The sequence below is a fragment of the Poecilia latipinna genome, unplaced genomic scaffold (assembly GCF_001443285.1).
Source record: "Poecilia latipinna isolate Pla-1442-1.1 unplaced genomic scaffold, P_latipinna-1.0 Scaffold817, whole genome shotgun sequence".
Taxonomy (NCBI): Eukaryota; Metazoa; Chordata; class Actinopteri; order Cyprinodontiformes; family Poeciliidae; genus Poecilia; species Poecilia latipinna.
The window spans coordinates 104,319-126,643 of NW_015113433.1; the positions used below are offsets into that span (position 1 = coordinate 104,319).

Consider the following 22,325-nt stretch of genomic DNA (forward strand, 5'->3'; position numbering starts at 1 on the left):
GAAAAAAATCAAAATTTTTTTCCCTTTTGGGCCCTGATGCCTTTTGAATTCTACTTTGGGTGGGCTTTAAAAAAAAAAAAAAAAAAAAAAAAAAAAAAAAAAAAAGCCAACATGAAGTTTGACCAAATCAAAACTGGAAATAAAAAGGGTTTTTTTTCTATTCAGATTTTCAGCAAGTTGATTAATTGATTTTAAGATTAAAATATACCTGAATTAGATAAATTATATGCATATCTTATAACTGAGACTTATGTTAATTAACTTTTGTAAGGAAACTGCAGTATAGGTCAGGGAAGTTTATTATGCTGTTTATGTTTATGACACTTTTGCACCCAGATTACATAATTTAAATGCTTTTAAGACAATTCCAAGTAAGCTTTAAAACAGTTATTGACTTCAATGGCCACATTCAATGTGGAGCTGTTCGCTGATAAGGTTCCTCATCCAGAATGACATACTCATCAAACAGCTGGTTCCAGAGCAGTTAAAGTTAAAGATGAAGGCAACAAAGGAACAGAAATATAAATTTAAGCCACAAATGACTCCATTTATGAATGAAAAATTAACATATTTAATAGGATGAACCCAGGTCAGGGGTCAAATCCCATCCTTGCAGAAATCCTTGGGTATTTCTGCAGGGAGTTGGCATGTTTTCCCTGGGATTGTGTTTGACTTCCTCCTACATTCCAAAATAATGACTGCAAGGTTAATTGGTCTCACTAAATTGTTCCTAGGTGTGAGTGTGTGTGTGCATGTGTGTGTGTAGCCTGTGATGGACTGGTGATGGACAGGGTGTAAGAATCTATCTTAGTCCTGGCAACTGTGTCAAAACTCAACTTTTTTAGCTTGTAGACATAAGCATACTCTTTTATTTATGTTGTTTTCAATTCAGAAAAATCAGATAAAAAATTCTTAACTGTGTATTTAAGAACTAATACCTCTGTCAAAACCTCTGGAGTTCAATTTTATACCTTTTAATTATCTAAATGAAACTAAGTTAAGACAAAACAATATCCTGAGAAAGAGAAAATCAGAACTGGATGTCAGGACCACAAAAATGAGAGAAGTCTGTGTTGCACAATAAAAGCCTAAATGTTGCATCTCCTCTTCAGTTCAATTAATTATTTTTTGCGGCAATCGTTGCACTCTGGCTTTTCTGTGACTGACTAATGCAAGATCTGTCGCAATTTTAAAAAACCCGTCTGAAGCCTTCAGCTTCAATATAACAGAGATTAGAGTTGTCCCTGTTTAACTTCCCAACCAATTATACTCCCGTTGCCTGGGTACCGCAGCAACAGAAGCAAACTACTGTTGATTCACAAAGATGAGTTGATTTTTCTTTTTCATCATCAAGGTTACTACAGCAGTTCAGCCTCCCTACATTCATTCTTTTATTATCAATGTGAAAATTACATATCAAGTTCTGGAGTATTTTTATTTTTCCCATTCATGTACCAATCATGAAAAAAATCTTTTTGACAAAACCATTGTGTTTAATGTAATTGAGACAATCAATGGGCCAGAGATCTGAATTATACCATTTTCTTTCAATTGGAATCAAGTCAAAGAGAGAAAAAAAACTTTTCCAAATTTAGCAAAATGAATGAAAAATAAGGAGTCCCCAATTCTCCATTAATAAACAGATCAACATGATTTAGCTAGTTAGAATCAGCCCACCTTTCCTACAAAATCCTCTTCATACAAAGATCTTCAACAAGACCAAAATGACCTACAAAAACACTTCTGTAGATATTTGTATTGATTTAATTACACTTTTAAGTGAAGTACTTCTTTAAAAAAAGAGTAAAATATGAGAAATCATCATCAGAATCGATTAATGTTCCCTTGATCACTTCAGGTCAAATACTGAAAATAATCTCTTTTATTTTTCATTAAATATATTCAAATAAATTACTCCTTCCTGCCATTTATGGTCTCTAAACACCTCAACTAACTGCATGTTTATCGATGCACTTTATGTTAGTATGTTAGGAATTAGATAATCTGCTTTGATGCATAAGTTAGAGAAAAATTGTAGTTCTTCAAATATTGGATTCCAAAGTACTGTTTTACATAAAGAATATACAGAACATGATTTTCTCTTTTATATATTATAATTCTTAGGAGAGAAAACATAATTGAAGTCACACGTCAGAGCTTCAAAAAAATAAACAAAAAGAATATGCCAAGAAAAGCCCAACTGAAAATGCAGAGCACTAATACATTATAAATTCAATTTGGGATATTTTTTGTGTAAACCTGTTAAAATTTTATTCACCAACATCAAAGCAATGGGAACTTTTCATGTTTATGAATGCGTGAACGTGAAACATATCGATGAAGAAATCAAATGGATTTCAGAGGCCCCTAAACGTGACAATATTTTCATAGCCTGCAGCTACACTTGGCACGTGTGTGTTGGCTCAACAGAATGGAGAGGAGGAATCTGCAAACAGCTCTGGCCCAGTCACATGCAATATGATTCATCAACAATACAGATTGATTAAAATATATATATATATATATATATATATATAAAAAAAAGAGATGGATAAAAACATAGAAAGACACCTTTCAGAAATTACAGGAAGCAGTGTGGGGTAAGGCGAGCAGTAATAAACTCCTGTGCTCTTCATGTTTGAGTTGGATATGGAATCGCTTTGCTTTTCCTCCACAGATCTCCAAGCAAAACAAGTGGGGGGGGGGATAAAATTCAGTTTTACTAAGTAAACTGTTGATGTTCCAGTAAAACCTCTGTCAAGTGCTGCAGAAAAATACACAGAATAACCAAACAAGAAGGAAGGACACTGTAAAGTTTAGAGACGACACAGAAATTAGGACTTTACACTTCTTGTTATATAACCGAATAAAAGCACAACCACGGGCCCTCATAATACATTCAATGCAATATTCATAACAGAGACTGAACAAAGTAGGGAGAGCTGCCCGTTCTAGGCTCTAACCCAGTTTGCTTGAGCAACTGTGTCCTTTGCCTTGCTAAGGTATTCAAAGCTCTTTAAGCAGCTGTTTCATGGGCAGACCTGACCCACATACACACACAGCTCAGTTTAGCCAAGTGGCAGAAGGTTATAACGAGCATGTGGCAATGGGTCGACAAACTCTCCGCTAGGCACAAGTCAACACACATGAGGCATGAAAATATTGAGAAAGTGGGGGAAGGATCATAACTGTCGGTGTGTGTCTGTGTGTGTGTGTGTGTGTGTGTGTATAGGAGGGAGGTGAGGGCGTAAGATGGTTGATAGAAAAGTAGGGGGACAAGACAAAACATGTGCTGAAGAATGATTACTGAGTGAAGAGCCAGGAAGCAGCTGTACTTGCATACCTGGAGATCGTAAAGAAGGGGCTGCAAACTTCTCCTGCTTGGCTCGAATTTGCAAAGAAACTGCAAACAAGCCTGAGTTACAATCGCACTGCAAAAGTCAAGCTATCCTGCGTTTAAGCCTGTCGCAATAAGCAATTAATCACATGATAAATTGAAACAAACTTGATCATTTCTATTTGGATGATTGTTTGTTTTCCTTCTCTCTCTTTCTACCAAAGACTGGATGGCTTTGCTCTCAACTCGTTCCTTTTTTGAAGAACTTCGGTAGCCATTTTATTTGTTGTTTTGTTCAATTATTTTGAAGATTTTAAAAAATATCTTCCAGTTCCAGTGTAAATGCACATTAGAAATTACAGTTCTTTGATCTTTTAGAGGGTGTACTTGCATTATTTTGCCACTATCATTATGTAACTTGAAAGTGATCTCAATACAGCCATATTGGTGCTTATCACAACATCTGGGACAATTTATGGTTCAGTAAAACTTATTAGCAAAGTTTTTCGAAAATTAATACTGTGGATCCCTGTCTGTTTTGTGGAATGTAACTAAATTATTAGGAGAAAATCTATTTATTCACAGATTCTTGCATAGAGTTTATCTAAAATATTTGAAAGAAAATGCAGTTTGGGAAACTGAAATTATTTTTTATGACGAAAATTGACATTTTGACAAATCAGTAACTGATTTCATGAGATTCGTCACTTTAAAACTGGCTAAATCCAACAGTATGCCATTCATCTTCTGTTTCAGGTCAAATAAAAACAGACAATTTGAATTAAAAAAAACACCTTTTCTAACCTGTACATTTTGCACAACAGTACCACAAAGCTTTAAATGTCACAATTTATGAGAGTAAATCTTAGTCTGTTCTGTTTACTAGTAGTAGAGTGACTTATATTGGCGGTGTATCTGTTTCATATAAATCAATGACAGTGTAATGCTGCTGTTGGTACAACTGAGCCCTGTGTTTTCCAGAAACTAGGTTGGAACTCATCAGTGGCTCATAATAAGGACGATAATAGATGATTAATTACAACAGCTGCTTTCTGGAGCCACTCTTCACGAAGCCAAGGTCGGCGGATGGGGAGGTAAAAAGCAAAACCCCCAAATTTCTCTCTAAATTTGAACAAAATCTTAAACTTTTCACTCAGTATTTCACACCCTTTTTAATGTATTTTTTTCTTCCATTCCCTAAATAGTGTCTTTTCTACTCTTGCTACAGTGTGAGACTTGACAAGAAATATATTGTCTCCAACATTATCTTACTGCTACCAGTGTGGTAGGACAGAGGGCTGGTCATGACAGCCTGATGGGCACGCAATAGAGTGAATACACAGGACTAAAAACCTTCAGACTTTTTTTAAGCCAACCTAAAAATGTTAATTGACAAATTGCTTTAACTCATATCTAATCTCTCTAAACTCCAGGAATTTTCTTTTTTTTATCACTTTTCAGGAGGATTTATTGTTATTATTACTAAGCCGTTGTGACAGGAGAAATGTTTTTCTGGTAAAGGATTCTGCTGGCTTTGTATGTTTGTGCTTCGGATGTTTTTAATCTAAAAGCCAGGCTCAGAAGAAACGGCCCAGTGACCTTCAGCACTCTGAATGAAATGCAGAAGCTACTGCAGCACATCTAACATTTTATTTAAACAGAAGTTAGAAGAACACATGTTGAAAGCTGACAGTAGCAGAAGCACAGATGACACAATATTTACCATACCCATCGCAAGACGTTCATATACATCAAGCAGCCCTAGTCTCAACAGACATCATGTCCAGTTAATGTCCGTCCCAACCTGTTTTATTCTCAGCTTTTCTGTGGTACTATTTATCCCAGTAACCCTGTAATTTACTTGGACTGCTTTAAACAACAGTCTTTGTGATTGGTTCACAATCTAAATCGCCTTATCCACACCAGAAGTGTTTAAAAACGGGAGTTGAGCAAAAGTTACAGCAGGACTCACCAAAACTGCCTGATCGTAATGAAAGACCAATCGTTAGAAGTATTACTGGATTCGGAGAAAGAATATTGGCTTTAAATGCAGCTGTAAGCAGCACCTTAACCTATCCAACTCTGAGGCTGGACAACAAAATAAACACTGGACAGAGACAGTGAGCTGGTGCTATTCTGATGCAAATCCAATATCCAATTTGTTTTTTGTTAATCAACTGATCCAGTCAACAAAAAATAATAATTTACATAACAGAGAGTGAAGAATATCATTTTTCTCATTATTATTATTTTTTAATTTAAGATTAAATCTTCAATTAGGTAATCTGCAGACTGTGCATTAATTGGTCTTTAAAGTGTGTGGAGGTTTCCATCTAGCTCCTCCATGGCCACATAACATGCAGTTTCAGCTCAGATTAATGTATGAAGGACCATTAACATAATTTACAGCTCCATCTCATTGGCTATGCATAATCCAAAGGTCATAAAAATGATATAAAAATACAAATGAAACAATACCATTACTTGCATTTCAATGTATATGAAAAAAGGAAGATATAATGTGTAATTCGTCTGTACTGCATCTACAGGGCCAATGTTATTTTTAACCCAGTGTTCACAGGCAGAAAATCACATTTAAATCTGAGCTTCAGATGTTAAAACCTGCAACATTCACTGAGAGAAAGCAGCCGGTTCCTAAAAACTAATTCAGAAATTGATTTGATGTTGTTTTTCCTCACAACAAATAAAAATAAACACTTCACTGTCAATATGGCATTACATGCTTTCCATTTCCAAAGTCACGATCTGCTAAGACACTTTCATCCTGGCGTTCTGTAGCTGTGGCAACTTGCAGCGAATAAACACAGCTGTGTTTGGAGTTTAGGAGACAGTTTTCGCTAAAGTCTGGTTGCCATATCCTCCCCGGCAACAACCCACTAACTAGCTGGAGACTTATCTGGTTAGATATTTGCCTGCATGGATGGATGGTTGGGTGGTTCACTTAGACACTGGCAGTCACAGATTAACAACTCTAGCTCACGAAGAGTGCTGTAATGTTGCCTAAATCTTCTCTACCATGCTTGATAATTAAATTCTTAATTTGTGTGCTGAGGTGAATTGATCCATATAATTCAATGGGACTGACAGAAAAACAACTGCATACATGGCATGGTTATGCAAACCTCTGGCAATGATCCCAAGTGGTCTAATGTAAGAAGGAAATGCACACATCTTTCATGCCTGATAATTTATCTTGCTCGCAGCGCCCAGTCCGTACTCCTCTTACCAAAGCTGTCAGTTGAGACCCATTTTAAGCTCTCTGTATTACTGAGCTAAAAGCAAAGAGGAAGGGGGTGTCTCGAAAATTTTGAGACTCACAAGAAATAAGCTGCTGGTCAAAGAAAGAGTGGGAAGACACGAGTATAGAAAAAGGAAGTAATAATAAGCATTTTTGGAAAGCTAAATATTAAAGAATACACCCAAATTATCTGCTTTTAAGACTACAGTAAAACAAAGAAACTCCATTGCTTCGATATTCAGCACATTCTCCAATTAATACACATGAAGGCCACAGTGTAAACTCAGCCCTTCATAAAAGCAAAGTCTGTCCTTTCAAAGCTTTAACAAGGAAACATTATGCATCGGCTACAGATTAGCCCTGTGGTTCCAAATTATTTTCCGTCATGCCCCCCCCCCCCGGGAACATACAATTTTTCACGCCCCATCTTGAATTGAATACTATTGAGAATCTGATACTACTTAGCTATTATCTATGAAAACCACTGGAACCAACGTTCTGCACCCAATCACCCGAATATGAAAACAGATTAATAAAATGAGCTGAAACAACATCAATTTTAAGTTGCTGCAGCTCATTTTATTGCTTAAAGTCACAAAACAATTTCCGAGCTCAGTTTATTAACTCAATTTGTAACATTTAATCAAAACTGCTCAACCTGAAAAGAGAAAAAGTGCAAATGATTCAACGGGATGTTAATTTATTTAAACACAGTGACATTCAAAATTTTTCTAAACTGTAAACTTTGGTTACTTTTCAGCCTATTCAGCTTATTCTTCAAAAAGGTGTCACTTTTTAACATTTTTTTGTACAAAACTAACAAAAATATTGTTTATATCTTAGCTTCCTCCTTTTATCTTTTAACGGTCAAACGCCTCCATGTCTCCTGCTCCTCCATCAGCTCTGTACACGGTGTGCCTGTGCTGGCTACTTCTTCTACTGGGTTGAAAAGGCAGCCTGTTGATTAGTTTGAGCACCGCCACCTAGTGACTGGAAGCTTGATTATCGTTCAAGAATAAATAAAAGCAATGACAATAACAAAAAGTCCTCCTGTCATCCCCCTTGCCATCATGTTATCTCAATGACAACCTTAGTTGATAAGTCAAATAGTTCAATTCACTTCTGCTTTCTGTGGGCACACCTGTTCCTACTGGAGGTACATGTTTGACTCCATGTTTGATCTGCAGATCTCTTGATTACCATATAAATCATCATAAATAAAATAATGACTTGAAGAATGATGATTTTGAAGTAGTTTCATTTTTAAAATACTTAAGACAAGTCAAACCCGATCCTCGGTGTTCTTCAATGATTACAGAACCATCGATGCCGTTTCTGATTTGCTGAACCATTTATTTGTTCCGCTATTCTGCAAATCACTTTAGATTTGAGTAAAGCACGGAAGCTACAATAAGACTAATTAAGTGCTAATCACCTGACCAAGGGTATTCCTTAGTTATTAAAAACAGAAAACTCCTGAATAGAAAAAACAAGATTACTGTCATCCTATTTACTTATGTGCAACGGCTCCTAATGGGTTAGCAAACAGAAATGAAATAGTATTTGCTTAGCAGTCATCATCTTTCAGGCTTTGTTTAAATTTTCATTAACACTACTGTGGAACAAGTGTCGTTACAACATTAAAAGTTGTAACAACGCTCTATGCTAACTTGCAATTGCAATTTTTTATAGTTACCAACTATCACTTCAAACAACTACAGTGAGAAATCTCAACTGTAACACTGGCATGATAAAACAGGCAGCAGAGAGCTTTATGCAATATGTATTTGTGAGGACCATGTTTTAGTCAACGTTCCTTAATACATGTAGCATCGTCCTCAGCTCAATGTCAGCTTACAGTCGTGAACTACCTGTTTTTTAAACTGCATGACATGGACTATGTTGTTTCTAATATAAATATACCTTTGGAGTGGCAAAATAAAGCAATACTAAAACCAATGTGGTTTAATGGTTGGCCACAAGCAGAACTGAATGGGCCTTTCCAATTAATATGCAATCTCATCTACCACAGCTCCTGCACTGATAAGAGATTTTCATCTGGTTGGTTGTGGGAACACGAAACAATAGAGGTTGTCACTACCCTGCATCCAATTCCGCTGAAGATTTTTGTATTTAGAAAATAAAACAAAACTTCAGAAATAAATTCACATTTTTACCAGCAGTTTCCACCTGCTGGGAAGACGTTACCAGCCTCCATCATCAATCTTCAACCACAGCTAGCACAACAAGGCCGTCTTAGCTAATAACCAGAAGATTATCGCTACCGATAATCAGCTGGGAAGGAAATAAATATTTACATGTTTTCACAAGTTCTCATTCATCTTTCTCCTTCCCATTGATATGGTTGGTGCATTTTAGTTATACAGGAAGAAATTGGTTTCAAAATGATACACCATCAACATATTTCTGGATAAAAGGCCACGACTGCTGATAGCTGGCAAAACAATATGAATATCTATTTTAATAGCTCCCAATTTTTTTATTTAACTTAAAAAAATGGTTGAAATGATCAGAAAAAGTTGTACATCAGAACAACATTTAAAAGAGGATTAAAATACCTTAAAATCCCAGTGATGTTTTTCTGTACCCCTATAAAGGGTCAGTTGCATTGATCGCTTTTAAGATGGAAACAGACAAAGTAGTTGACTGAGCCGCAGCGACCCCTACTGTACCACTTGGTGGAAGTGAGGCATTAAACCTCAAATTGAGGCCTAATTTATGTCCATCAAATACACTGAAGCATGTGAAAGGATTCTACCTAAATCTGAATATTCAGTGAACTCATTTCTAAATGCTTGAATTGTTGCAAGACACTTTCAACAAGTGGTTTTTGGTAATTATTCTGGTTGTTTGGCTTTTAAAATAGGTCCGTTAAATCAACTGGAATAGTCTTTAAATCATATCCATCTCTTTAGATTATGTCATATTTTTGCCGTTAACGACATTGTAGTGTTCAATGATGACACTGTACTGAGTAGGTTACTTTACTTCACAGCCAGAGTTACTTAATTCTCAGAAACATCTAGTGGAAATACCCAAACTGCTCCAAAGTGGGTTACCCCCTGCTCTCTGCTAACAGGTGTAGTTAATTCCTATTTTATCACATCTGTGGCTCCTCCTGCTCCCACACAGGTTCAGGTGTGCTTCTCAAGAAAAGCATGGCTCCTGCCATGGGAAGCTTAATCATCCCCAGCTGAGCCACCTTCACTTCTAAAACACAGAAGTTAACCCAGAGCTAAAGGAACACACATAGAGTTCAGACCGGAGTACTGTTCAGCCCACAAGTGAGAAATGTATTTTTTATTTCATAATACAAATCTGGGTTGCTTTTATTTAGTTCAACTTCAAAACCAATGTCTGCCCAGCAGTAATTTAGGAATTAGATCTGAAAGGAGACATGGATTCATGGCCACCTTATCTCTGCTCTTGTGAAACCAAACAAACATCGTCAGAAGTTCATTTTGTAGAAATACAGCGAGTTTCAATTTTGAATAAAAAGAGGAATGTTAACTATGGTTTAATTTTCAGTCTGTTATTGAACATGACTGTGAGAGAAAACCAGACCACACAAACCAAAGCAACATATCAACATATATGGGGTTAATATTGCAAAAAGACCAAAACAAGCAGCTGGGAAAAAGCCTTTCTTTGGTAAGTTGAAAAACTTAACAGGTTTGTTTATGTTATTTTTCTTGTTTTCATATTTTTCATATGAATTCAAGACTAATTTTGTAGCACCCTTTAATTATACAACATTTGTCTATCAGCACTAAACATTTCTCTGAAGCCTCAAACTTCTATCAAGCCTCACATGTCGACATGTTATGTCAGAGGCTCCTTTCAAACAGCTTCTTATAAGTTTGTTTCCTTTGAGTTTAGTTTTAAACACATCACATAAAATGACTGCCTTTGAGTTTTCTTCATTGAGTAACAACCTCCACACTGAAGAGTGTTTTTGTCAGTGCACCTGGTAGTGATTATATATGATTTGAGTTTTTGACCAATCTATCATTGATCCTACCAGTCAAACAGAAAATTGGAAAAATATATACCGGTTTATATTCAACATTCAATTTTGGGGAGGATTTAAAATTGTGCTTTTTTTTAATAAAGTATTTCACTTCCTGTCGTGATATAAGGAATATTTAGAAAATACAACTGCAAATATAATTTCAGAAAAATAAAATATATGAACATGGAGCATAAACCCTGAATTTGACGTGAGGCTAAAGTTAGAATTCATAGCTAGTTCATAGCTTGATCATCTGCTAAAAGGCTATAAGTACTTCATATTTCAAATCAGTGCTCTGCACCTTCCTTTGGTATAAACCCAGATCAGACAAGCTAAGGGGCTAAAGCTAACCGCTAATCCAAGAAGATCTAAGTCCAACAACAAGTTATTTGGTCTCATTAGGGGTATTGGATTTTTTTTCTGCACAAAAAGAAAACTACATTTTTCTATATCAACATTTATTTGATGATCTGAAGCTTGAAAACCAACCAGGCCACAATAAACGCAGGCATCTGCAAGGGGACGCCATAGGTAAGATGTCATCTACTCACAACTTTTTTTAACAAATCTGCAATTCAAAAATCCTAAATTATCCCTTTAACTATTGTGCTATAGGGGGAAAGAAAACAGTTGTGGCCCAGGGGCCCAAATTCTTCTGAATCCGGCCCTGGACAGAACCTCTTCCTCTGGATTTCATTCATAACTCCTTGGTCCCGATGAGGTGCTCCATTCAAAGTGAAATGCGATGCAAATTTATAGTCATTCATGCACTTCGACTGGGCCACAGATAGAGAGACGGGCGAGACAAACGGGACTGAGCACGGTCCATATGATCCTAGCAGCAGGCGGCGGAGGAACCAACTGCGACCCGAAAGATGTGGCACGGATGGTGGAGGATTACGTCATCGTAGGAAAAAAAGGAGGACGCCTCATCACAGCAGACCTTTACCATCCATAATAAAACAACCTCCCATCCAGCAGGCCGATTCAACCAAAAATAAAGATTATTAATGCAAAGCCACGCTGAAAGCAGGCTCTCTGTAAGTAGATTATCCACGCAAGCGGAGTGGTGTGACGCTTCTAGAATGTAAAGCCTTGCTTCATCAGTTTGTCACCAACAAGCAACCAAACTCTGTTTCGCATTTTCTGACAGACGGTAAAATAAAAATGTTGCAATGGTGGCGAAAAAGCCGCACTGAAAGCTAACTGGACTCGTCTTTAAAGGGGCTTATTGTACACTGCCCAATGAATGAGTTGACTGCTTTATAGGATAAAAACAAATAAATAAATAGGCATGTCAACACAATGGTGCATGGACGGGTTTTAACGCCTCAATGCATGTTTCAAATGCATCGCACATTTCAACAGCTACTGTTTTTAAAAGCAAAAATATTGAATGGGCTAAAAAAAAAGAGAAGCTAGCTAACAAGCAGGGAGCATAACAGTTACAGCTTGAAATGCGTTTAATTTTCTTCACATTTTTCCTTTTTTTAAAAAGGGGCTAAAATAGAAAAAGCCTTTTCTGAACTGTTACCCCAATGTTATGTAGCATTAGTATCAATTTCGGCTCCACAGTCGGTGTATAAAAGTGACAGAGCTAAGCTAGTTTGCTAACGTCAACTGTTAGAGGAGAAAAATATAAAGCGTTCCCATTCTTACCGTCATAAACTGCTCCAGGGGCGTCCAGTTTTTAAGGAATTAAAGTGTTGCTGTGGGAGAAAATGGTTCGTGTACGGGGGGCGATGTAGCCCGGACATCCAAGATCAGTTGACCCAGTGCCGATGAAAGCCGAGCAGCAGCATCATTATCACCGCGCCGCCTCACACACATCCATCCAGCAGAGCGGGGCCTCCTCCGGGCTCGACCGTACGACTTGCTCGGCGACGACGACGACGGATAATCCACAAGACAGAAGCCCCTGCAGCAAGCATTGGCTAGACGCGGTACCTATCCAGTCATTTCAGGCCGTCGGATTGAGAAATGCAGTCCCAAAGCGAGCGAAGAAAACATACAATGTGCTGTCAGAAAGAGAAGAAGGTTGAAGTTGAAAACTGTCGGATCACAGAGAGAGAAAATGTTGCGTTTCTGACTTTTCCAGCATGAGCCAGCCCGTTGTTGTCAGCGATCCCTGATCGCTCTCTCTCTCTCTCTCTCTCTCTGCAGCTGCTCTCTTGCCATGCAGCAGCACAGCAGCGAGCTGTGCAGCGACGTAATTGCGCAACCGCACAGGGTTCTGGGGCGTGGCCGTGGAGCGGGAGGCGCGGTGTTTGATTTCAAACGCACCAAGGTAAACATACCTCATCTAAACGTAGTTTTCGAGAAACTATTAGTTTTTAAAAGACGTATTGAAAAGCCTGGAGCCATCCCTTATTTTGTTATATTTTGCCCAACAACCAGGCAACTAGCATCACCAACTTCTCCCTACAATGTTTATATTATAGAGTATTTAAACCTTTAAATATATTACTTTCATAAGTAAAGTTACTACTAAAGTTAAAATTATAGTATTTTCTACCCACCTCTAAAATTTCTGTCTATTATGCCGACTGCAAGTAACTTGACTCAATGAAGATCATTTAATATTTTAACTAAAAATGTGCCAGACACACACACACACACACACACGCACACACACACACACACATAGACACACACACACACACACACTACAGTTTGTTAAAATGAGACTTCTTGTTTGTCTGCAAGCTTCTTTGTTCTAATGCTATTTTCTGTCTGCTGAGCTTGATGTGCCATTTGAAGATCAGTAACAATAGATTTTTTCACTAGAAGTTACACATAAATACTGTATACTGTAAATTTTGGTGTTGAAAGATGTATGTTAAAAAAAATAGCTTAGAAAAGTGTTTCTTCTGGATGAATTTGTTATTTTGTAATCATGTTTTTAATTTGTATTAATCTTTTTTAATTTTAGTCTTTAAATTACCAGAATTTGCACAAAACTTTATGTTTTTGTATGTCAGATTACACAACTTTGTCCAAAACCTTAACATTTAGCAGTTGTTCTTCTTAATTTTTGCTTATTTAAAAATAAAAGGTAAATTATTTCAAGAATGAAGCATTGACAAAGATACAGTGACCAAAAAAGCCCAGATGATGAACGAGCTGTCTTTTTGCCTGCTCACATCTCAGATATTGCACCAGTTTGCATGAATAATTCCTATTGACTGTGACCGCATTTAAATCGGGGGGAGGGTGAGGGAATCATACACCATCTGCTATGAAGCAGAGCAAAAGCAGCAAGACCTGAAGGAGATTTCCCCTGTGAAATATTCAGAGTTTGAAAATAACTACAGGACAGAAGAAAGTGTTGTAGATGACAAAGTGTATGAGGACTGCTAATAAATAAAAATATTCTGATAATTTCTAGATTTGTTGTTCAATTGTTACTCTTTCTATATCTTTGTGTTGAATAATAGAATATAAAGATGTGAGTGAATGTAAGCAACTGACTTTTTTATGTAGTTTTCAACCTTAGTGTTTTGCTTTAAAAAAGTGGTTTAAAGTGGGGGTAAAATAGGCTAAAATAAAACTGTATTTTAGTGTATGATAGCATAAAGTTATAAGTGTATAGTCATTGAAAGTATCAATTAAATGTAAATATTTTTGACTGACTACAGAATTATGACATTTATAGTACAGTAAGCTGATGCAAATAGGCTGGATTTTTATTCATAAAAACCTCTGTTGCTAAATTACAGAATCCATTGTATACTGATTTATTATACTGATATAATAAATCAGTATTTGAGACAATACACATATTTTTTTCTAATCTCTTTAAAAGTTACTTAATTAATTTTATGTATTTTATGCTATTGACCGTGTATTGAAAGACAACCAGCAGCACAGTCATTCATGAACACTGCGAACTGGTGCTGCTGGATGCTGTGAGAACGGTAATGTGGGTTGTACTGACCTCAAGTGGCATGAAAAGACAAGCTACATGTTCCACTACAGCAAACAATGGAGCCATTGTACAGACAGCTCTGTCTGGCATACAATAAAGTGCACTGATGAAGCGGAGTGGCGAGAACAAGACAATGAATCCAGTGTTGTTGATCTGCGCTGCCCAAAGGACACTTTGTAGTCAGAGAAATGATAAAGTGAACAGTTCAGCTACTGCTCTATTTTAATTTTTTTTCCACACTTCATCCCACACCAAAGCAATAAGCTGGAGCAAAAACATCAAACAATAAATGAATAAAACATTTGATTGGTTTAACCTCTTGTAGCTTTTTTTTAATGAACAGCAAAATATTTATACGTCTTGGTCATGTTATGTATTTTGTTGTGATTTCAAATTGTAGAGCATGAAGTGGAATGAAAAATGAATTTCTGTGTTATTGTCTTTGTGTCACCAAGATTGTGCAGTGAAACTGATGTGATGCGTATGTTTATGTAAACAAACAATAATAATTTGTGGTGATGCGTGTTTATACCTCACTCTAGGTCTCTATATAGATGTCTGACACACACTCCACTCTGATGTTCCTGCTCCTCATGTATGGAATGCCTTTAGGGCAAAAAAGGTGGGAAATTTTATGTGTCTTTCACACATTGGCAGATTGTTTTCATCCAGTCACTGCTTGGGTGGTAAAGAACCGCTCATAACCAACAAGTCTAAATACTTATTGGGATTTAAGAAAAACACAAGAGAACACAAAACACTTGAATTTTGTAGCCTAATAATAAGTAGTTGAGCATATAAGTAAGTTTACTCGGTGGATTTCAATAACATTTCTTGATCAAATATCAAGAAATGTTAGATCCCACCACAATATCTTACCAGTCACCACTGCTGAGTCTGATCTTTGAAAAACCAGACCCAGTTTTGAACAAGCAGTATATACAGTATATATAAAAACACACAGTCTGGTTTTGCACTTCATTTGTCTTGACTCCAAAGAGCAGTGGGGTAAAAATACAGTTTCTATCGGCAACCTAATTATGCTTGTCTATATTTAGTTCATTCCGCAGGGAGTTGGATTGAAGATGTAATTAAACAGCATATCTGAACCTTGTTAATGCGCAGACAGATGACCTGGGGGAAATACAAGTGCTGGATGAAGAGGTCTGAGTCACTGAGCTGAAGATTACAGCAGTTTAGTTAGGTTGTACAAAATTAGAGATCCTTTGTGTGTTTTTCCCCTTGACCTGCAGGGAATACAGATATATCAGTTTTCTATGCAATCTGAAAAAGATGAGTAATTATCATGGCATCACAGATATCTGATTCAATACCTTTTTCCTCACTTGAAAAAGGTTTTATTTTTGCCTTTCACTGAGCATACAAGATATTGTAATCACAGATGAGGCTGTTTCACATCCTTTACCAGCACTTAGCAACAACAAGCTGTTGTTTCCCTGTAGGATCCTGTGAAAATTAAGACTGAGTCTAGATGTTGCACACTTCTGCGTCGTTAAAATGACTGTTTTATAAAAAAAGGCTACAAATGGTGGGTATTTCTAGGTGTATTGTAATAATTTTTCATGTGTGGATCAGTGATCAGAACAGCATAAAATTTGATTTGACTTTGCTGAAATGAAGATAATGCCATTTTAACTGGCTGTAAGCATGTTTTATTGTAGTTTAATACGTCTGCAAACTCTAGCAGTAGCAGATGAATAATATTAAAATATACTCTCGCCTACGACATTCAAAATACTCACCTTTCTATAGATAGCTGTTTTGGTTATTTCCCGCCAGCAGAGGGCGCCATTTATCTGAAACCTGCACCATTCCAACATTCCATCAAACATCTTAGTCTAAACTCAACAATTTAACGTTTTTAAACTTACCACATTCCTGACAATTTTTTATTTATTTTTTGGTTAACCGGTCTTTCTATTGTACTGTCAATTTAGAGTGTGCTTGCATTGTTGTTTGCCCGGTCTGCCTCTATGATGGCCCTGTGATGCACTGATTGCTACAAACAACCTGGAATTCAGCAAGCATATAAGAAAGTGCTCTGATTAGATGAGACTAAAATTAAACTTTTTGGCCTACATATAAAATATTATGTGTGGTAGCTAAACAATAACACACATCATTTCTACATTAATACATGGTGGAGTACGCATTGTGGGGAAGTTCAGATATAAAGAATTTGTGGCAAAAATTTGCAACATTTCTGTTCACAGATGCTCTCTGTCCAAACTGACTGAACTTTGCTATTATGGAATGAAGACAGGGGAAAAGAAGATGATTCTACAAAGTTTTAATTGAAGGGGGTATGCAAACTTCTCAGATATTTCATTGGAAAACCAACTAAATTAGAAATGTACAATTTCTCTTCAACTTCACAATTATTTATTTGCTACTTTCTGCTGGACCATCACATTAAATCCCATCTAAATATAGAGAAGTTGGTGGTCAAAATGTGAAAAAGTTCAAGGGTTGTTGATATTTTTTTCACTGTGGTGCCTCAGCATCAAAGCAGTAAATGTCAGCTGAATTCATAATCAACCACATCTTTTTATTGGATAAGAGTCACAAAGTCACATATCTGACACCTTGAATTCTATCTTTTAATGACAAAAAATTTAATTTTCAACAGATGCAGAAAGGCATATTTCTATTAGAAATATCTGCTTGATGGAAAGAGCTTTGTAGCTTTATGGTTTGTTTTATGCTTTCTCTTCTTTCATCAGAGCGAGGATGCCTTCTCTCCTGGAAGTGTAAGGCGTGTGCTTCAGCTGAAGGACATGAGCAGGAAACAGGTTCCCACTGGGCGCATACATCTCCTCGCCTTTCTGTCCCATCAGTGAGCGCAGCATCTTGTTTCTGGACAGGATTTTATCATAAAACTCCACTCCTCCTCTGGCGTACTCCCGAGACATTCCCGCTGCCCGTTTGTCTGAGCTGTAGTCAATCCACTGGCTGAGAGCGTCAGAGGTGAGGAAGTAAGAAACGGCCCCGATTCCCAGCGCCACAATGTTCACTGCCCCACGCATCAGCATGGGGCCGCCATGCAGGCCGAACACCTGCTTCAGCACCACGCTGTACACCCAAACCCCACCCAGGCAGAACGGAGCGACGGCGGCTGTCAGGACCGGACCCCCGGATTGTAATCGGGCCACCTCCCGAGCGATGGCAAACTTCTGCGCCTCCGCGGAGAACACCAGCGCCTCCTTCAGAGCAGAGCCGGCCTCGCTGCTCCAGTCCACCGTTTTCCCGCTGATGAAGATGTTGCGGTTGGTTATTCCACTCAGATCGTCTGTGGTGCTGTTAAAGTTGGCTGGGATGCCGATTTGGGCGCCAGCAGGAAGCCACGGAACACCGGCACCAACCGGGTGGAACCCGAAGGAGGCGAAAGCAGAGAAGTTCTTGGCTGAGCTGATACCGAAGTCCTTCAGGACCTAGAAATTATGAAATTATGAAAAACAACTACAGTCAGTGCTGCAAAAAGTGGATATGCACTATGTAAGGCATTGGGGCGCTGAGCTAGAAGGGGCAATAAATGGTGGAAAAAATATTTTTAGTTGAGAATTCACTGGGAGGGAAGTGTTTCACTGCAAAACCACAAACTCTTACCAGATAATTGTGGCCTAGCTTCTCATGCAAATGTCAGCTGACATAAGAAAGCTAACTTGCAAGTTACTTTTCAGCAAGAGATATGAGCTTTTTAAAGTCAATAATTTCTTAATATCGATTAAAGTTCATGTTCCATAATGGCAGATTATGGCCATGGAAGAGGCTATAATGGAAGAGGAACAAAAAAGCTTTTCTAAGTGGCTGACAGACAGTAAGCAAGATATTTCAATCTATCAAGAGAAGGCTTGTAAATATTTAGATTAAGTTACTACTAAAATGACAGGTGACTGTTGTTTGTCTTACAACTGCGTGCTGCAGTTACAGGTGTACAGAGATGCTACTGATGTGTCCACATACACCTGAGAAAGTATGTAGCTGCACCCCTGAGTAGAGTAACCCCATGAGAGAGTTACTGTTTGAATTTTTGTTTAACTAGACTGCAAATCTGATTGAAACAACAGAAATCAAGCAAAGCTACCTGCTGAAAGACACTTTCCAGCTTTTCTGACAACACCACCGGCTCTCCTTTATGCCAGGCTTGATAGAGCTGACGGTAGGACGAATCGGGGAAAACGTGGTAGAACATGTTGGCTGTGAAGACTCCTCCACAGCTCGCGATGAGCAACGGAGCCCGGTACTTCTGGAGAAGCACCGAGAGCTTGAGGAAACGAGACGCCATCGTGTGGTCCTAATGCAGATGTTTCAGCCTGGAGCAGCAACTTTCAGTACGTGATGTCTGTGAAGGAGAAAAAATTTTCATCAGCCTCTACACAGGATAAATAGATTATCTCTATGCTGCCCCCTTGTGGTCATCTAGCAAAGAACGTAGCATGCAGAAACTTGATGTTGCATAAAATGATGCGTTGAGAATCTTCCTTAAAATACCCAGAGGGGCCAGTGCTAATGAGATGTTTGTGACAGCAGATGTTTTGACTTTTAAAGCACTGTGGAGAAAGTTCATGTTGGGTTTTATGAAACGCCTGAATGGTTCAGTGAACAGCTTAGCACCCAAATCTTACTGCGAGTAGTTTATACTTTTCATCCAGCCTAGGGTGTCCGTTTGTAAACTGAGTTTACAAATCCTTCAGTGATTGTAGATTTTATTTTTATTATGTTTTTATATGCTAAATATATGTTCCATACATGTATATTGTCGATGTATTATTTTTCTCTGATATTTTGTCATTGTGGATTTGTCTCTCAAGTTTAAACTGAATTGAAATTCACAGAGAAGTTATAGAAATACAACCTTTAAGTGCATTTATTGAGTTTTTTTTTTTTTTTGGCTTTATCAGCAAGTCCCCTAAAAACTATAGTGCTGACAGACGATTACACCAAGTCCTCACAGCGTAACTTCTTTACGCTTCTTAGTCAGATAATGCATGAATGCAAATCTGTAGAAGGAAAAGGAAATAATAACGTTTTAATTTGATATTTTAAGAAATCTGATATTGATAATATACCTCAACGTTAATCACCATTTATCCCTAACTATAAAAAAATTAAAGAGCGAAATCCAGAGAGCAATATATATAAAGATCAATGTTCAATGTTGTCGGTTGGCATCTATTCGTATAATTTTACAATTCTACAGCTTATTTATAGAAACAGTTATAAAGTTAACATTTAATACAACTTACTGCTAAGTGTCAGAAACGTGTAGCTTCAACGCTGCTATGGTAGCCCCGTAAATAATATATTTTTAAACAAGTTATCCAGGCAAAACAGTTATTACACATCCAGTCATAATATAATCACCTGCTGACGCTTTTATTTAGAGGAAAATAACACATAACACTCACATGTTCGGTGCATCTTTACAAGGACAATTACATACTTCAAAACACTGCCGGTGGTGTACGTAAAGCGATTCGACTGTCGTGATTATCAAAGCGTTTTCGACAAGTTAACGACAGAGAACGGGGAAATTAGGGGTTTTCCAGATATTTATTTAAAAATTGGTAATGAAACATTAAAGCAAATAAAATATAGACTGTTTGTTATAGCATAATTGAAAAAATGCATGTAAATAAAAAAACAACAGAAAGGATAACATGAAATAGTTTAAATAGATATTAGAGTATATAAAGATTTATATTACTTAATAACCGCAGCAAGTTAAAGCATTTCTTTTCCGCAATCAATATGTGTACAGATTTGACAAACTTTGTATAATAATTTTCTTGGTTCATAAACCTGAAAAGAAATATGGACACTTGCTTATTTATACTTATTATTATGTAAACTTTGATAATTTAGTTCTTAATTTGAAAATATCCCACAATCCAAGATGTTTTATCCTTAAGTAGTGTGTTCCATACAAACAAGCCATGCTGTATAATGTGCTCTTCTCTTAAGCACATTATAAGAGCATTATAAGAGAATCTTGCAGATTCTGCTGTTTGCAGAATCTGCAAGAAGCAAAGCATTGGCCTGCCAAATTAAAATCTTTTGAACTTTCTGTCCATTCTGGTGACCTCTCAATAAATAAACAAATCAATACCTTACTAGGCAATCAGTTCACTCCTTCTGATTGCTTGTCCAAAGCCTAAATCAATGAGTTCTTCTAAATGGACAAGCTTCTACTACTTAGGTGCAGATTAGAGAACAATTCTTATTTGTGACCTAAGGATCTTTTACACATTGGGGAATTCTTGGACTCTAATAAATTTTTTTGAAAATGTGTTCATTAGTACTTTGTATCAGCAAAAACTTCACAAGAATTTATTCTCTAAGGTTAGGACAATGTTTGTGGGACAAATTGTATGAAATAATACTCGGATGTTTCGAAGAAACTGGTGTTCTAAGCAGAACATGTGAAAAAAAATGGATGCGTAGGTGTCAGGGTGCTTTTAAATGTACGATTTTGTGGAAATGCTGCAGAGAACCGTTTCATTCCACATTATTCATTTACAGTCACTGAACTGAAACAGGCATCATAAAATACGTAACGCCAAATATTTTTGGCATTGCTCCTGTGTTGCTACCTTCTCATTATTTTCATGACCATTATCAAAAACTTGCCATTTCTGATATATTAAAAATATGTCAGTGTATGATTTGTTGCACTACATTTTCTCCCTTTTTACTTATGCGATGAATGTATTTATAAACGACTGAGTGAACATTTCCTAACTACCTACTGTATGTTGTCCTAAATAATGTATCAGCAGAGGCATTTTGATGGAATAACTATACATTCCTGAGTGTTTTCCTTGTGTCATCTGTGGCTTGAAGGAACCATTCAGAGCTCCTGCTGACAAACAACCTCGTAACAAGCTTTCGGGGAAGCATTTCTTTTAAGTGGCTACTAGCAGGTATCGTGACTAACTTCTCAGTCACTCAGAAGGCATCTGTTTAAATGTGGCAGAGCTTAACTTCCAAGGCCATATGGATCCAAATTCCTGGTGTTTGTGGTGTAACATGTTTTCAATATGAAAGCATCAAGGTGCTTTCCAACTAGAGTTTATGTTCTATAAAGAACAGTAACATCCTGATGCTGTGAGGAAAATCTAACACAAAAAATATCTTAATATGTTAGGTTACATAATAAATGTTCATCTGCGTCGTTGCACAAAATTTTATAGTTTAAGGTAAAACTGAAAGTAGATATAGAAACTCTGAAATAATGAATTAATGTATGCAATTGAAGATACATGCACTCCAATAAATGCACTCAATCCTTTTTTTTCTATCAATCATTGTCTATCATTAAATCAGACTAAACGTTTCCTCTTTTAGGTCAGTGAAAATAAACAAAATAATTAATACTAAGTAAATATCAGACGGTGTTTTTTTTTATATTCAGAAGTTCACTTTAAACAATTTATCAAAGCCCAGTTGATGTTGTCGTAACGTTGTAAGCTTCTGATAGACTGACAGCATTCAAGTCAAAATAAGGCACACCTTCAGATTCATTAAAAAGCAAAACCTCAAACATTTTTTTCTTGTGTGTCATCATGGAGAATCTAAACTGATTATTCAAGATGTCCACTGGCCTTTTTCATCTTTGGGAACAATTTTCAGATGCCTGAATGCAAAAATATCCATCTATTAAAATAACTTTTTTTTGCAAATCTAAACACCAAAGTGTGAAATTTGTCTATTAACCTGATTACAAAAATAAATTATCATATGCAGA

The 22,325-nt window shown here is 36.9% G+C and overlaps 2 protein-coding genes and 1 long non-coding RNA gene across 5 annotated transcripts in view; 1 reads left to right on the top strand and 2 right to left on the bottom strand.

The window, feature by feature from the left end:
- Positions 1-13,116, bottom strand: part of ptpn4a (protein tyrosine phosphatase non-receptor type 4a) — an 85,573-nt gene extending 72,457 nt beyond the window's left edge. The window contains exon 1 of the mRNA XM_015047265.1: positions 12,289-13,116. The gene's annotated coding sequence lies outside the window, so the exon portion shown is untranslated. The remainder of the gene's footprint in view (positions 1-12,288) is intronic.
- Positions 9,373-12,181, top strand: LOC106956436 (uncharacterized). 2 transcript variants are annotated; one of them, XR_001426771.1, is made up of 4 exons: positions 9,373-9,901; positions 10,146-10,268; positions 11,106-11,160; positions 11,245-12,181. It is a non-coding gene; the product is annotated as an uncharacterized LOC106956436 (long non-coding RNA). The 2 variants fall into 2 exon arrangements; XR_001426770.1 differs by having other exon boundaries at positions 9,392-10,268.
- Positions 13,117-16,853: 3,737 nt separating the features above from the next.
- tmem177 (transmembrane protein 177) lies at positions 16,854-20,089 on the bottom strand. 2 transcript variants are annotated; one of them, XM_015047274.1, is made up of 3 exons: positions 19,987-20,089; positions 18,663-18,920; positions 16,854-18,009 (listed from the first exon to the last, which is right to left on the bottom strand). In XM_015047274.1, exons 2-3 carry the CDS (start codon positions 18,861-18,863, stop codon positions 17,278-17,280), a joined length of 933 nt encoding a protein of 310 aa, XP_014902760.1. In that variant the 5' UTR covers positions 18,864-18,920; positions 19,987-20,089; the 3' UTR covers positions 16,854-17,277. The 2 variants fall into 2 exon arrangements, with proteins under 2 accessions (XP_014902760.1, XP_014902761.1); XM_015047275.1 differs by lacking the exon at positions 19,987-20,089 and adding an exon at positions 19,825-19,849.
- Between the last annotated feature and the right edge of the window lie 2,236 nt (positions 20,090-22,325).

Bases quoted from the DNA above. Each gene is read 5' to 3' on its own strand.
- tmem177 (XM_015047274.1), bottom strand. From the start codon at position 18,863: ATGGCGTCTCGTTTCCTCAAGCTCTCGGTGCTTCTCCAGAAGTACCGG. The intron at 18,010-18,662 runs GTAGCTTTGCTT...CATAATTTCTAG, and splicing joins TGGAAAGTGTCTTTCAGCAG to GTCCTGAAGGACTTCGGTAT.